The 16,474-nt window shown below is 37.2% G+C and overlaps 1 protein-coding gene across 2 annotated transcripts in view; it reads left to right on the forward strand.

Moving 5' to 3' along the window:
- The window catches only part of SLC4A10 (solute carrier family 4 member 10), a 186,180-nt gene extending 170,095 nt beyond the window's left edge, over positions 1 to 16,085 (forward strand). For both annotated transcript variants that reach the window (XM_075829364.1, XM_075829363.1), the window contains exons 25-26: positions 3,926 to 3,963; positions 8,964 to 16,085. In XM_075829364.1, the coding sequence (XP_075685479.1) occupies positions 3,926 to 3,938 (13 nt within the window). In that variant the 3' untranslated portion in view covers positions 3,939 to 3,963; positions 8,964 to 16,085. The remainder of the gene's footprint in view (positions 1 to 3,925; positions 3,964 to 8,963) is intronic.
- The last annotated feature ends 389 nt before the right edge of the window (positions 16,086 to 16,474 follow it).

Genomic DNA, 16,474 nt, shown 5'->3' on the forward strand with positions numbered 1-16,474 from the left:
CTAGTGACGGGTTCCCTTTAAGCTTAATTGTTACCTTGGGATCAAAGTTTTATAATTATATTAGGGAGTGGCATAAGTAGGAATTCCCTAATATAATGTTATTATCAGAATTGCTCCCTCTATAGGTGCGCAGTGACCCTGCAGGAAGTGTCAAATTCCCTGCCACTGCATTGCATGGGTTGTTAAAGTTGTTTAAAAAAGGTCTGTTTTTTTTATCCAGAAACATGACTACTCTTGTCCATGGGATGTGTCTGGGATAGCGGCATCTCAAGACACAGCTATGTACCCAGTCCACGAGCATCGACTGCTGTAGTCTCTCCATGCAATACATACATACCTGACTGAATGCTCTCAACTCATAACAGCATTATGCATTGACAGAATACAGGCTGCCATAAACAGCCCCAAACTTACAACTTATGCAGTGCAAAGGCAAGGAATAGAAAATGAAATAACAAGGTTTAGTCTTTGTTGTTGACATTTAAGTAGTTTTTTTGTCATTTATTTTGCCTAGTCCTAATTTCATAAGCAACATGCCGTATCATTACATTCATCCCCATGTACTAAACAATGTTATTTGTCAGTGATTGTTCCTTTTCTTGCATTAGATTTATTTTTACATTTACCTTGTTCTAGTTTAGAAACCTATTTGCAGTTTTTTATTTTATTTTACTATTCCTGATGAGTAGTCCTTAGCCTATTCATGTAATGAGTAATCCTTAAAGGGGTTGTACAAGATTTTTTCCAAAATACAGCCCCAATGTTATCTCTTGGCTGTGTCTGGTAGTACAGTTCATGTGAATAGCTGCAATACCAAACACAGCCCATGCACAAGTGTGGGGCTGTTTATAAAAAAACAACCCCTTTAAGAAAACTTAGTCGATGAGTGGTCATTTATAGGCTGGGGACTGGTGTAAAATATGAATCACATAGTAGTTAAGTTATAGTCTGTCAAAGTTTTAATTTACATATTGTAAAACAAAAATTTTAATAAAGTAAGTTACTATTTTTACTAAGCAATTTGTGATTATTGCATTACAGAGACCCCCAATCCCCATTGTAGTCCCAATAGTGAGTCTAGCTGCCTAGATAATGCCGCATGACCGGAGGCCTGATGACCGGTTAAAGGTCTGATTTGGCTGTAAGCATCAATGAACATATTGGACATAATATGGGCTCTCAGATTCTATTTCAGTTATTTGGAGTAATTGAAATGAATTATACAAAGCCAAATGGGCCAGTCAGTGGTATCCTCCCAGATGCATGTTCTTCCCTGCCCAATAATGATCCTGTTAATTCTAATATGATCCTTTATGTGTAATGAGATCCTTTTAAGCCCATCTAAAATGGCATTAGTCAGATCAATAGAATCAGTAGCAGTATTTCAGCATCTCTGGGCTGCCTTATAGTTGTGCACAATCATAGACATACAGACCTTGACAGGGGTTTCCTGAAATTAGAAAAAAAAAGGGTGTGATTTTTTTTTCTAGAAACAGTGCCACTGTTGCCTATGGGCCGTGTCTGGTATTGCACCTCAGCCACATTCACTTGAATGCGACTGAGGTGCAATATCAGATACAACCAATGGGCAAAAAGGGGCGTTGTTCCAAAAGAAAAAAAAAATCCCTGTTCTGATTCTTTCCATAGTTCACCATTTGTGAGGAGTCATAACATATCAGATGTTAAATTGGAGCTTTTTTTTTGTTTATATGCAGCACAGAGATCTAAAGTCATTTAGCAAATGAAATTGCAGCGACTTGCTAATTATTTTCTATTGGGCAACATATGCCCTTGTGCCAGCTCATAGCGCCTGTTATAGACTGAGCAGTATACTGTAAAATCTCACTTATAAAGTGATCCTTTTCACTAAGTACTGGCAATGGACTTTAAACCATCAATTAAATAGTTTATGTACTCCTGAGCCTAAAACATTGGGTCTCATTTATCAAAACTGTCTAGTAGAAAAACTAGCTATATTGCCCATAGCAACCCATGAAAGTACATATTTTCATTTTCCAGAGCTAGGAAGACATACGGCGTAAACACTGTGGATTTTCCGCAGCGGATTTATTGCGGAAAATCTGCAGCATATTACTGTAGCAGCATTGTGGGTGAGACTTCAACAAATCTCGTCCCCACACTGCGGAAAAATGCCGCCGAAAAACCCCCACATAAATTGACCTACGGTGCGGTTTCTTCAACCGCAGCATGTCAATTAATGCTGCATAATCGCAGCGTATCTGTTGCAGGTTTTCCCATTGAATTCAATGGGGTGCTTAAACCCGCAACAAAGTGGTGTGTATTCAGATATTTTCAGCGGAATCAGAGTGATTCCACCGCAAAGATCACAACTAAGAAAAAAATTATAATAAAGTTATACTTACCCTGTGCTCCCTGCTTCTTCTCCATTCCGGCCTCCCTGGATGACGTTGCAGGCCAAGTGACCGCTGCAGGAAATCACATGGCATGCAACGTCATCCAGGGAGGCCAGAGCAGACGTCAGAGGAGGGAGGGGGTAAGTATGTGCGATAATTTACATTAATTGACATGCTGTGGTTGAAGAAACCGCACCACAGGTCAATTTATGTGCGGTTTTTTTGGCGGCATTTTTCTGCAGTGTGGGGATGAAATTTGTTTAAATTTCACCCACACTACTGTTACTGTAATACGCTACGGATTTTCCACAATTAATCAGTTGCAGAAAATCTGCAGTGTTTACGCAGTGTATGTTCCTACCCTTAAGGTTTCATTCACTTTGGACCATCCCTGGCCCAGTCCACTCAACGGAATTCATTGCGGAAAATCCGCAGCAAATACAGTAGCAGCAAAGGGGATGAGACAAAACAAATCGCATCCACACGCTGCGTAAATACTGAGTGAAAAAGCGCTCAGAAATTGACCTGCGGTGCAGAGATTTATTCCGTAGCATGTCAATTGTATTTACGTAAACGCTGCTTATTTGTTGCGGGATTTCCCCATTGAATTCAATGGGAGCCAAATCCCCCAACAAATAGCAGTTGTTGCGTTTTTTGGGCGGGTTCGCAGCGATCCCGCCGCAAAAAATGCAACTGTGACCGCTGCTGCAGCCAATCACAGGCTGAAGCGGTCCCCTGGGATGAGACGTCATCCCAGGAGGCCGGCCTGTTAGCAGATTTTCGCAGCGGACATTCTTGGCGAAAAATTGCACCACAGATTGCAGCGTACAGGGCGGATACGCTGTGTGCTATTCCGCAGCCTATCCGCCCCGTGTGAACACAGCCTAAGTCAGAAGCATGCCTTGACGATAACGTGATTGCGGGGACCCCAGGCAGATCAGCTCTAATCTCTAGAGTAATATGACAGCAAGTTTTCAGTTTCCCTGCAGCGCCACTACAGGAAAAAGGAAGCATTACACAGTTTTCCATTGAAGTCAATGAGCTGATTGTATAATGCACGGTAGTGTTAGGTCCTCCAGTGTGGGAGACACGCTTTGTAACTGTTCTCCTATCTGGCTAATACATGATGACCCTGAACTTGGGACCCATTTCTATTAACTGAAAATTCCCTACTAGGGTATTTGAAAAGGATTTTTCTAAACCAAATGACCTCTTATTGGGTAACAAGACCATTTTTCTAGACAGTTTTAATAAATGTGGCGTTATTCTTGACATTTCAAATTTTATATGGCCTCACCAAATAAAAGTAAAATACTGGAATATAATATAAACCAGCTCTACCAAATGTGCACATTACATACATTTAACCAATATGTTTAATAAAAACCAACCATCTATTATACAAGCCGGTCACAATTCTAGGCAGAAAACCCATATAGCACACAATCTCTCACATGTAAGTTACTTAATAGGCTTATCATTATCTGAATTCCTGTGTCCATGAAGAACTACCGTATTTAATGTATTGAATATTGCATTTTTATCATAAGCTCCCCTTCATAATCACTATAGAAGCTGATCCCTAAAGGTAAGTTCTCTCTGCATCTACATGTCATCAAATGAAGCTGTATAATAACAGATGAGAATGGGATGTCTACCTCCATATGCATTGATAAATCTGCAATGGGTTACCATTGGGACAACAAAAAGGAAATCAGGCTAAATGCGCAAAAATATACTGATTCGGTGACTGTGGGTTCAATTATGTAGAAACATTCGCTTAGTAAGGACACTGGGTGCTGGTAAAATTCAGATTCTGTTCCGTAGCACAAAATAATTGGCTACTCTAAAAAATATTTTTCATCAGTTGTAAACACAATGACGGAATCGTGATTTTTTTTTACTATCAATGAGAATATATCTTAAATTGTGTTTGGATTTTTCGTAATCTGCTTTCCTTTTTGTTGTGGTTCAAAAATTGGCATGCTACTTCTATATATATATATCCGCTCTTGTCTGTTGTAAATAGTAACAAATCTGTGCAGTAATAATCCAAAGCCGTACACAGTACCCCAGCTACTAATTACATGTACAGATACTAATATAACTCAGCGTTTTATAAGAAGCTAACAATGGTATGTGCGTACCCTCAACTGAATACAAAAATAAAGAGGCCATAAACATTAGATGGCTGATAGATTGTTTTTCAAGCGCTCCGATGCATATGAGTTTGACTTGTCCAGTAGAGTGGGAGAGATGAGCCGCTGACATACCTGATGCCACTTATCTTTGGGGGGAAAACAATAGGGTTGTATAGGCAAAAGCCAACCTTTTTGATCCATGATTTCCCCGACGGCGGCATCCCTAAGTTATGGATGAGCCAGATGCCATAAAATATGTCATTGAAGTCCAGTGTCTACAGCCAGTGATAGGAATAGTGTAGCCGTATATTATAGACATCCTATAATAATAATAATAATAATAATAATAATAATAATAAATACAAGTAACGTACACAGTAAACATGGTGATATAAGCAATACCCTCATAGTAAATATCCATTTATTTTGTCTACTGTCTATACAGTCACTACAGGACATAGTCCACTTATTCAAGGGTTACAGCCACAAACAAGTTCCTATTTAGACATCACATTTTAATATTTCATGTTTTTAATAAATTTCAGAGAAAATAACACTTTACAAAGGCAGGCACAGTCATTCGCCCTTCACTGGGATCCGTTCCCGCTATCTGTAAAAACAAAAGTACATGCAAAATCGTCTGATGTGTGTACATGGTCCATTGGTCTTATGTGTTTATCAAACTATTTTTAGACATGGTTGGCATTTGTCTAGTGAATCAAATGGACTTAGATGTGATCGACAACAGGTGGATTCTGCGTGTCACTAAACCCGTCAGTACTGCTGACCTGACAGATACAGGTTTCAGCGCTAGATACAGCTGCTCTATATACAGGATACAAAGCAGCTGTATCTCAAAAAGTAAAAATAAATTTTAATAAAAAGTATTTAGAAAGTTTGACAAAACACACTGATAGACATTTTTATTTAACAAAAGAAAATGATTTCAAAGTTGAACATAGCCTTTAATTTCTTAATATATTGTAATATTGGTCGGAGCTCTACTTTTCTGATACAGAGCTCCAAATGCCCTGCATAGACATAGATTTAAAAGATAATATTCTAGCTACCTGCAGCGCCACTATATAGAGCTTGTGATTTCATTGCATACTGTTATGTATTTAACTCAATGCAGTCAGCTCCTAAGCTCTCTTCAGTGGCGGTGGCGACATGTAGCCAGCATGTTATCTTTTAAATCTATTGTCTATGCATAGGATTTGAAGCTGTGTATCAGAAAAATGTTTCCGACCATGATAAACATATATTAAGAAATTAAGCAGCACAGAATTCATGAGCTAAAAATTACATTATCATAAGAAATGGAAATTCACCTTAAGGAAAGACTTCTGCTATCTTTCGGATCCACTCCTGGTTTTATCTATAAAACCATATTGAAAACTGCCCTTTATGCAGCTGGCCATGGTTCCCAGTTATATGAGACATATTAGTGGAAGTCATACAGTCCTTTTTTTAGTTAAAGGGATTCTACAAGATTAATATTTAGTGTATGTAGCTTGCAATGTACATGCAGTTTTTCTAGCTTTTTGATAAAATGTCAATTATGCTGCTTATATATGGCCTGGTTTCACTGGCTGGTGCCATGATAGGGTAAAAGTTGAGTTGTTTGTGGATAAATGAGGTTGATGAGCTCTACAACAATTAGAAGCCCTTGATATTGGATAGATTATCTGACATATTGTAAAATGTCAGTGGAATATTCCATGAGCAAGAACAACAACTATGGCATCATTATTCTTAGAATATACTCACACTACACTCATATTTTGGCCGCAATCAGACAGATTTCTGCTGCGTTCACCATGCGGGATAAATAAACGTTTGAATTTTTTAGTATGTGTCATCTCAGAAGCAGCAATACAAGTTATGTGTGGTATTTTTTTTCTCATGATAAATATTTTGTAAAAGAAAAAGTATTTTGAACATTTTCTATAAACTCTTTTAAACTTTTTTCTGGTCTCTGTATGGGACGTGAATATGCGATCCCTTGATTACTGCTATAATGCCTTGCAATACTCCTGTATTGCAATGTATTAAGCCGGTCAGTGTTACTCTCGCATATGGCAGACGTGAGGGTCATTACTAGATCTCAGGCTGTCAAGGCAATCTACTGGCACCCCCGGTCGCATTGCGGGGGTGATTATGGACTTAGCCCTCTCCTTCTGCCGTGGTCACTATTGACCAAGGCATTTAAGGGTTAAATGGCCAGATTAAGTTAACTCCGATCTTGGCGGTTAGAGCAGGATGTCAGCTGTATAATACAGTGCATGTGATGATGCGGGCACAGCTCCTGTGCCCACACCATCACTGCACCTGACTAAGGGTATGTTCACACGAGGGCGTCCATAACGGATGAAATTACGGGGATGTTTCAGCCTGAAAACATCCCCGTAATTTCAGCCGTAACGGCATGTGCAGGCGCTTGAACGCCGCGTCCATTACGGACATAATTGGCGCTGCTATTCATTGGAGTCAATGAGTAACGGCTCCAATTACGGCCAAAGAAGTGACAGGTCACTTCTTTGATGCGGGCGTCTATTTACGCGCCGTCATTTGACAGCGGCGCGTAAATTACGCCTCGTGTGAACAGACAAACGTCTGCCCATTGCTTTCAATGGGCAGATGTTTGTCAGCGCTATTGAGGCGCTATTTTCGGACGTAATTCGGTTAAAAAACGCCCGAATTACGTCCGTAATTAGTGCGTGTGAACATACCCTAACACTGCGGTTTGTGAGAGAAACCCGCTCACCATGATGTATAGTTATGGTGCAGGGCTAGAAGAGGTTTTGGAAAAAAACAAGTGATCTCAAAGAGGAAAGTCCTCTCTTTCAGGTGAGTTAGTTTAAAGAGGGTTTTCTGTTTACAGACATTTTTCCATCTTGTGGATCTCTTGGAGTAAAAATAGACTTGTATTGCCAGGGGACTAATCGGGAAAATCTGCAGTCTTCCTGAGCAGAGCGCTTCTCTAGTCTCTAGCCAGTAGAAAGGGGCTCCGATCACAGATAGTGAATGCAGTAGGGGATTGTCTGCACCAAGCAATCGTTTTTACTGTATTGAGCCCATTTCAAAATCCTATCTATTCCATGCGTTTTTTTCCCTAACATTAACATAGTCTCACCATTAGCCAAGACCTAACAGTGAATCAAGAAGATACATGGGCTGTGTGAAACCTTAAAGAGGTCCTGTCACCTCTCCTAATATGTCTGTTGTAGTAAATACTTGTATTCTCCATGAAATATCAATTTTAGAGCATCTTTTTTTAGAACTCTGCGTGGTGCCGTTCCTCTGTTATTCCTGTTATTGACAACTGGGTGTTACCATTCCACTTGTCAAAGGGGCATGTCCCTACACGGTCAAACTCTGTCAGCGCTGATTGGACATTGTCAGTCTGTGTAGGGACACACCCCCAACTGCTAACACCCAGTTATCAATGTATTCATAAATTTCTAGGAGAAATAACAGAGGAACGGCACAACGTAGAGTAAAAAAAAAATATGCTCATGTCCTCATTAAATTCTTCAGATTACACCAATCCAGGAATCAAACTTCCTTACTGTTCAGATAACCGAACCAAACTTTTTCTACAAATGTAGTATCCTTATAGCAGGGTGACATGGTGACAGCACGTGGTGGAGTCACATCTCTCTGAGACCCAAATCCTACACTTGGACTTGCAATGTGGACATAAACCCATGGAAGAGCCAAAGCAACAATGGGTTGAATTCGGCATCATTGTATGGCGTTGATTCTGCAGGATCCATGAAGCCACCAAGAATACCAGCACTTCCCTGTGTAGCCCTGACCTAACATGAGGAATATTTTCATTCTCTTGATCTGTGGGAATTACCGAAACGCTTAAACGAATCTAAATTCTAACAATATGCTTGCGGAATTAATATGAGCGTCAACCAGCTTGTATTTTGTATATGGAAATAGGTGTATCTGCTTGTCTGCATGCCTTGCAAAATTCTAATGCAAAATGCTTACTATGATTTCCTTCCAGCATCCATGTTGATTGTTTGCAGACTGTCTTGCATTGCATGGCTAATATTTGTCTGTAAATTTGATCCGATGCCTATCGTCGTCAATGCTATTGAGATAGACCCTCGTCATCCACGGTAGATGAAGCCATTTTGTGTCCTGAATCAATATTTCATAATTTATGGAAACACAGACTGGTATCTAGAAATAAGTGACATCACCAATAAATAAGGTTCAGTGTGACTTATGTCTAAATAGAATTGATATTAGTCGAGATCAATTAAATGGCTCCCTTGAAAGCCCCTATGACGTCATGAGCCCCAAGAGCATTGAAAAGGGTGAATGTTGGTGCAGCCCAAAAAATGGCCTCGTCCACTGCATAAAGTATTATTTTAAAGGGATAAATTAATACTTGACTAATTTATTTGCATTTTTTATTTGTTTACAGCTCTGAAAGCAAGACAGATAAGAAAGCAGCCTCAGGGAAAGGTATCGACAGGGAGACATGTCTCTGACTTGCTCTTCGGTCTATTTTTACAAAGCAAATTTAAGGAATATACTTGTCGCTCTATGTGGGTTATTCACACTGTACATCATCACATCCGTTAGCAGTGCAATATATAGCAGTGCAATATTTTTTTAACAAATGTATTAGCGCACTTGGTGTCAGAGAACTTGGCAATAAAGCCTTCCTGGCAGAGGGGGATTTCATTACTGTAACTTTCTTTTTTCAAACTGCTGTATGGATTTCATTGTTCTTATTTCTTTGCGTAACACTTGTTCTCATTTTTACACTGTTACTATCATCCATATCAAAGTCAATTAACATTTTCTACGTGTAGCTGACACCTAAACAGTGCAGGCAGCCTTTTTGTGAAACTGATATCAACAACAAAGAAGCCAATCAAAACACGACTAAACAGTGACATCATCAAGGGGCGAAACAATGTTCATAGGTTCCTAAGAGTCCACCTATTGTTTCTTTTATGAATATTGGGATTAACAAACTGTCTGCCTCAGCTGTATATAGGTAACAGTTACTGAGCAATCTGGAAATGGTTAAACAAGAACTGGTCTACTGTATGTTATTCTACACAATTCCATTTAGATTCCGTTTGTATGTGTCTAGAGATCAAAACAAAGAGTAACACTGAAATATAAGTAATTGCTGCAGATTGATTTAAAGGAGGTTCTCCAAATTCAACCATATCCTAATTTTAGTATGGTATGTTGGAATAGGTCCACCATTTTCTTTATTTATGGTAATATAAGCATAATAGTCCAACTTCTAATTCCAGACACAGTTTACCAAGGACATGTCCTATTGCAGTGAAGAAGAAAATCCAAAAAGTAAAAAATATTTAAAAAAAAATGTACTTTTCCCGTGAACTTAAAGGTTGAACCTCTGTCATGTGGCGGCTTTCTCTGACCTTTCTCTGCTTGCTGGGTGTCCTGCTGATGGGACTCCAGACACAGCTGTTATCCGAGCAAGCCACTACTTACTATTCATTTCACTGTAAGGCAAATTGAAGGGGTTATTCACTTTGGACAATCTCTATTTGTTAGAAGGGTCCCCTGATGATAAGCTGAACACAGGGTGTCCTGCTGCTGGGATCACCAGTGATCAACTGCCTGTGGGGGAATTTGTCGGCAAGTCTTCATTTTCCTTGCAGTGCCACCACAGGAGAAATGAGTAATTACACTGTTTCTATTGAAATCAGGAAGCTGTCTGGATCCTCCAGAGTGAGAGACACTCTTTGTAACTGCTCTGTGCTCAAGCTATTAGATGAACATCCTGAACGGGGGACTCCCTAATAGGATATTTGAAAATGGGTTTTCTAAAGCAAACAAACCATAAAGTATCACATGGCACCCATCGAAGTTAATAGATGTCCCCTTATACACAGATGTACCAACCCCTCCAAACAATAACATCTGTATATCCAATACCTCCATGCTCTATTAGGTCATAAATAAATTAAATTGTTAAACTCCTAATTTAGAGAACCTCCTTTAATTTTATTAAAAGATTGAATATTCTTAGACAACTGTAGGCCTCTCTGTTTTTAATGCAAATACTAACTCATCATTCTCTCCTATACCCACCGATCATCTTCACACAAAGCATATTTATTAAAGGGGAACTATCACAATATATTTGATATACTAGATGTGAAAGTCACTTAAGATCTACAATTAGTTTGTTATTTATTTCTTTAGAAATCAATGTATAGTTTTGATTGTATTTTGTGTTTTGTTATTGTTCGTTATATAGTGAGGAAACTAATTTTAATATTCCGGAATAAGAACAAAAAGGTGTCGGGAATCTTTGGCTGCCCATGTACTACCATATGCCTGATATATTTCCTGTGTTAAATTTACTCCTGACACATAGGTGGTCTATTGTACTCATATGGGCAGGTTTAATAGTGGGCTGCCAGGTGAAATTCTTCACTGTAAAATACACAAATCAATTGATAAATCATTGTTTTTTTAATCCACAATTCTTTTCCTAAGCAATCCTATGTTTTTGTGTTTTTTTTATATTAAAAAAAGTTAATACTGAGAATACTGTAAAAAAAAATTAATGCAATACCATTTTAACGGTAAGAAATGTACAAATGGTGTTTATGGAAGGTGTAAAGTGTGCAGTACCTATGCAATTTGCCCTTGCATCACTAAGTATACCTGCTGGCTTTAGCATTTTGACATCCTATGCTGAGAAGAATAGAATGTCCCTTAGTATTTACGGTGTTTGGGTAGGGTGGTTTCCAAAAAGAATTCTCAAAACAAAATGAAATACAAAAATACTCATCAAGCTTGGTTGTTTAGGAGATCTACCAATTGTAAGCACTGGTCATACATTTTTATAAGTGACATCACCTTTCCTACACATGATAAAAACTGGAAGTTTGTCCCAGGCCCATCTCTGTTAAGAGCAGTAATATGTTCTTGTTGACCTCTGCAGATCAAAGAATGACAGATAAATATACAGTTTGACATAAATAATTTTGTTATTATGGGAAAGTGGCGTCTTCCTAACTTTCCACTAGATTGTAGTTTTAGTGCCTCTGTAAGTGTTTAGAAACCTCCTCAGTTACCCCAAAAAAATCACCTAGTGTAAAACAGTAAATAAAAGACAGGGAGGAGGAGGGGTATGAAGCTGCAGCTTCTCCCTCAGGGTTTAAGTAAAACATCGTAAGTGAAAAGGAGACGTTAACAGCAGAGAGAGAAGATTTAGAACACACAGGACAACTCTTATATCACATGAGGAAGACCCCCTTCCCGCTATGTGTTTTCAAAAACCAGCACAGGGAAGAATAATGACCCAAGATATCCTGATTAGAAACATGTCTGGTTGCACTACATTTAAAGAAGCACTCCAGTGAATTTTTTTTCCGCCACCCCCCTTTTTAACATGTTGTGAAATGTAGTGTAATGTTGTTTATCAACTTACCTTTTTCTCTATTTTACACATAGCCGCTCTCTTCCTGGCCGCCTGGGAGTCCCGTGATCTCTATTCTGACTCCCTGAATCCCGTAGGAACCGGAAGTCACGCTCTCAAGCCGTGATATGAGCCTCCCAAACTTGAATTGAAAGTCTAACCTTCGGTTTCTACAGCAGATGCTGTAGGATTTGGGTGGTCAGAGTGAAGATCTCAGGACCCCCGGTCGGCCCGAAACGTAGCGGCTACAGGTAGAATAGTGAAGCAGGTTTATCAAATATACATTTCACAACCTGTAAAAATGGTGGGGGTAGAAAAATAAATTTACTGGAGTGCTTCTTTAATATACATCTATAGCTGCCTATGGAGGGATTATGATTTTTCTTGTAATGATAGATACGCTTCAAACTAGTAGTAGTAATTGTCATAGAATTTAATTTTATGTGTTTATGCTACCCACCATGTAATTTTATAGCTAGTATTCCTCAGATGCGGGCAAGCTTGAAACTGGAACATTGACCTAATGTAAATAAATGGATACATAGAGGCAAAAAAGACAAAAAAATAAAAAATAAGAAAAATATACAAAAACCCTTTTTGTTGTCTGTTGTTTTGCACTTTTATAAAAAAAAATTACTGAGCTTCATTTTTAATCCATATCCAAAGAAAATAAATAAGGAATGGAAAGGAGGGTGATTATATACCGATAAAGACTTGAGCTCTGGCCTTCAGAATGGCAAAGTAATTTTTCAAATTTATATCTATCGGATGTACCGAATTCTTTAGTTCTCAGAAAAGATGTGAAAGGTATTAAAAGGTTTGTCTGACATGATAAAAAATTATCTACTTTTGTTTTATCCACTTGAATGGGACTGAGCTGCAATACCAAACACAACCCATAGACAAAAGTGGCGCTGTTTCTGGAAAAAAAAGCAAACTTGTTTGTTTCTAATCTCAGACATTCCCTTTAAGTTTATACCTTCTTGCTCAAAGTCAATTCTAAAGTCAAAATGTGTTCTTATCTACCACCATAGTATATTTAGTACTGTAGAGTAGCTGGTGAAATACTGATTTACTTCCCAATTTTTTGTTTCTCTGTTTTCTTCAAGGGGATTAGAGATAGAAAATTGAATATTCAAAGGAAAAAAATTCACCTAAAGATCATAAAATGATGTAATTATGACTACTGCTTTTTGTGGGCATTTGTTTTTATATATATATATTTTGAATACACCTACACATTAAGGATTTTCCATTGATACTTTATATTATTGTAGCCGGAAGATATATTACTTATATAAACCTGTATTTTGTAACTGTAATTTAAAGTTTTAGACTATAAAGATACTGGAGTTCCAACGTACACTTATATTTAAACTCAAAAGTCAAAGATTTTTTAATTAAGACTTAAAAATTTATATTATAAATTGAAAATAAGAAAGAATACAATATTTCAGAAAATATATTTATATTTCCACAATATAAGTACCAAATACGTTTGTTATCATGTTCTTTTTAAATGGATTTACAATAACAGGCAAGACTATCGAACATATTTTAACTCCAAATTGTGGGTAAATAAACAAATAGTCAGTACATAATTTTTTTTTATCCCTGGGTAAGGCAAATACTAGATCTCAGAAAAATATGTATGTATAGAAGTTCCCCAACAGTTTTATGTCTACTTTTTTAAGTTCCTTCTTAGATACCACTCTTATTTTGTCTAATACATTTTGTTAGTTAAGTTATCTAAGTAAATATGTGTTAGCAATGAATTGTTTAATATTTCTAAATGTAAATTAAAAATTTTTGGGCAAATCTCAAACAAATGTTGGATATAAGCAAAAAATAGACATTTTTTTTAGTAGCTAGTAATTGTATATAAAGCACTAATAGTAGAAAGTAATGGAAACATGCTGCTTACCAGATAAATAATCATATTGTTAATTCAAGTCTTGAAAGGGAAGTCATTTAGGCCCCGACTGCAAACTCTTCATTTTTAATCTATTAATCTATTATGAATGATAATATGTCTGTATTGACCGGCTTCATTTTTATAAACAATAACATAAAGATAATTTTTCAATTTGAAAAAGATTGCTATCAGTAAAAAAAAATTCTACATTTTCGATTTTCCTCTTTTGAGCTTCTTTTAGAGATTTTAGAGATAAGAATAGTATGAAACACATTTTTATTACAACATAATCCATTTACAATAAGAGGTTCTTCTGTTTCAGAATCGCATGACATATCATTGAGACATGGCAAATGATTAAATAGCAATTTTCCTTAAAAGGGTTGTCCAGTTTAAAAAATCCATTTCCATAAATCCTGAGTGGACACCTCTATTGCCTCAGGGAATTCTGAGGTAATACAGGGAGGGGTCCACTCAGAATCTTTTGGCAAGAGTAAAGAGGAGTTACAAAGAGTATCTCTTGCTCTGGAGGACCTCTCATGAATTAAATCGACAACCCATGGATTTGAATGGGCACTGCGTAATGCTTAATTTGTCCTGTGGTGGTGCTGCAGGGAAATTGAACACTTACTGCCAGGTTTCCCCACAGATTACAGTTCATTGTGGGGCACACTTTGATCTCCTTATTGTCAAGGGACCCTTCTAATAAGTAGGGATTGTCCAAAGAGGTCAACCCCTTTATGTTCTAAACATTTTTTGGATGTCTAGAGATTAAATGCTTGGATGTTTCGCCATATGTGAAACTCTGGACAAAAAGTTGAGCTTTTGGCCAATACCATGGAGCTCTACGTACTCAAAGTTCCACTTACTCGAATCTCCGCATTCCAGAGATCACTCACTACTTTTTTTTAAGGCCATATCATAAGCATGCGCTGTCCATGACAACCAGGCAACACTGACCATTTGACAGGCAGGATAGGGAATACTACAATCGCCAGCTATACTTTATAGAAATGCATGAATCTGAGTCGGTCATAGCTGAAGGAATCTAACTATACACCAAGTGCTGGGATCCCTTTAATTCCGATGTATTCTTGCAACATTATTAAATGATTTGTCAGAAGATACTGAAATTGAAGAACCCATTAAGATCTATAAATTGGTGTCTATCCAAAAATTTTGAAACATTCACTTTTTTTTATTATTATTATTTTAGAGGTTATAAATTTCACTGAACATACCTCAAAATATTTCCTTTTGTTCTTTTTTTTACTTTTGGTATAAATTAGGCCAGATATTCCAGTTTCAAAAAACATTTTAAATGATGTCATTAATTTATAATAATAGTTGTATGTATTTGTTTGGCCACAAGAAAATGAAGTGCATTTATCTATGTACAACTCCAGCAAAATTGACTTTTTAGTTTAACCTCATTTTTTTCTTTTGCCAACTTACAATATAAATGGGATGACCATATTTTACCAGTGGTCACGGGGCATTTTATTGTTGAGATACTGTCTTTATGTATTTATAAATAGTTAATAAACACTTAATAGCCTGGCCCTCCAACATGACCCACATCACCTCCTTTACCTTTTCTGATTGTCTCACCTATTTTGCCATTATAATAACATTGGCCCCACAAAAAAAATACTTTTATGACATTTTCCATTGATGCTTCATAAAAGTCAGATTGGTGGGGGTCCAAGATCTCACTCATAGTCTTTCACAATTCCTATACATTGAATGCACATGTGTCGTCTTGAAACAGGACAGGTCTGCCTTCACCAGTCTAACTCTTAACATGTCTGATTAACCTTATAAAAACTTTTTTCTAGGAAAACCACTGAAAAAAAATATCTGGTCATGTTGAAGGATCAGAATAGACTTTCTCTGTATTGACACCCTGCCCGACTGGGAAGGGCAATGTATGTGTCATTGCATTTTCCATGAAATGTTTGTTATTTTCTTTCAAAAATAGTGGGAGCTTTAAGTACGTTTTTACCATGTGTTTCAGCTGTGTAAAATTGCATTGAAAATCAAGAACTGATTGCAATTTGTTACATTTAATGACTTTTTAATTTTCTATGATTTTGTCAAAATCACGCAGATTTGGATGTAATTTAATACAAATGTTTATGTATCGTGTGCTTTTTGCATAGACATTTCTGTCATGTGACAATAAATATTTAGTAGAACTATCTACTCTGTGTTGTGACATGTTTGTGTTGACCTTCCGCTTTAAAGTTTTGTAATGGACACTTAATCTATAAATGTTTTATATTATATTTGATACCTATTAGATCCATCAAGCTTCTGTTATTAATCATGTTTTCTAAAAGGTCCCTTTTGCCGCTGAGAAGATCTTCATAGTTTTTTTTTTGTGAAATACCAATTCTCGTTACCTAATAAACAATGTTTCATTGCAGGATGACATTTGAACTCCTCACAACTCTTGGATTAAAGGGTTTGGCTCAATAAGACAACCTCTTTAAAGCAATGATTTTACCTTTGGCACCATCAGCAGAAAACGGGTCCCATAATTTAAGCCCATTAATATTATCTTAAATTATGTATTATAGTAAATACATTTTAATCT

This window comes from Rhinoderma darwinii, chromosome 6 (genome assembly GCF_050947455.1).
Source record: "Rhinoderma darwinii isolate aRhiDar2 chromosome 6, aRhiDar2.hap1, whole genome shotgun sequence".
NCBI classification, from domain to species: Eukaryota; Metazoa; Chordata; class Amphibia; order Anura; family Rhinodermatidae; genus Rhinoderma; species Rhinoderma darwinii.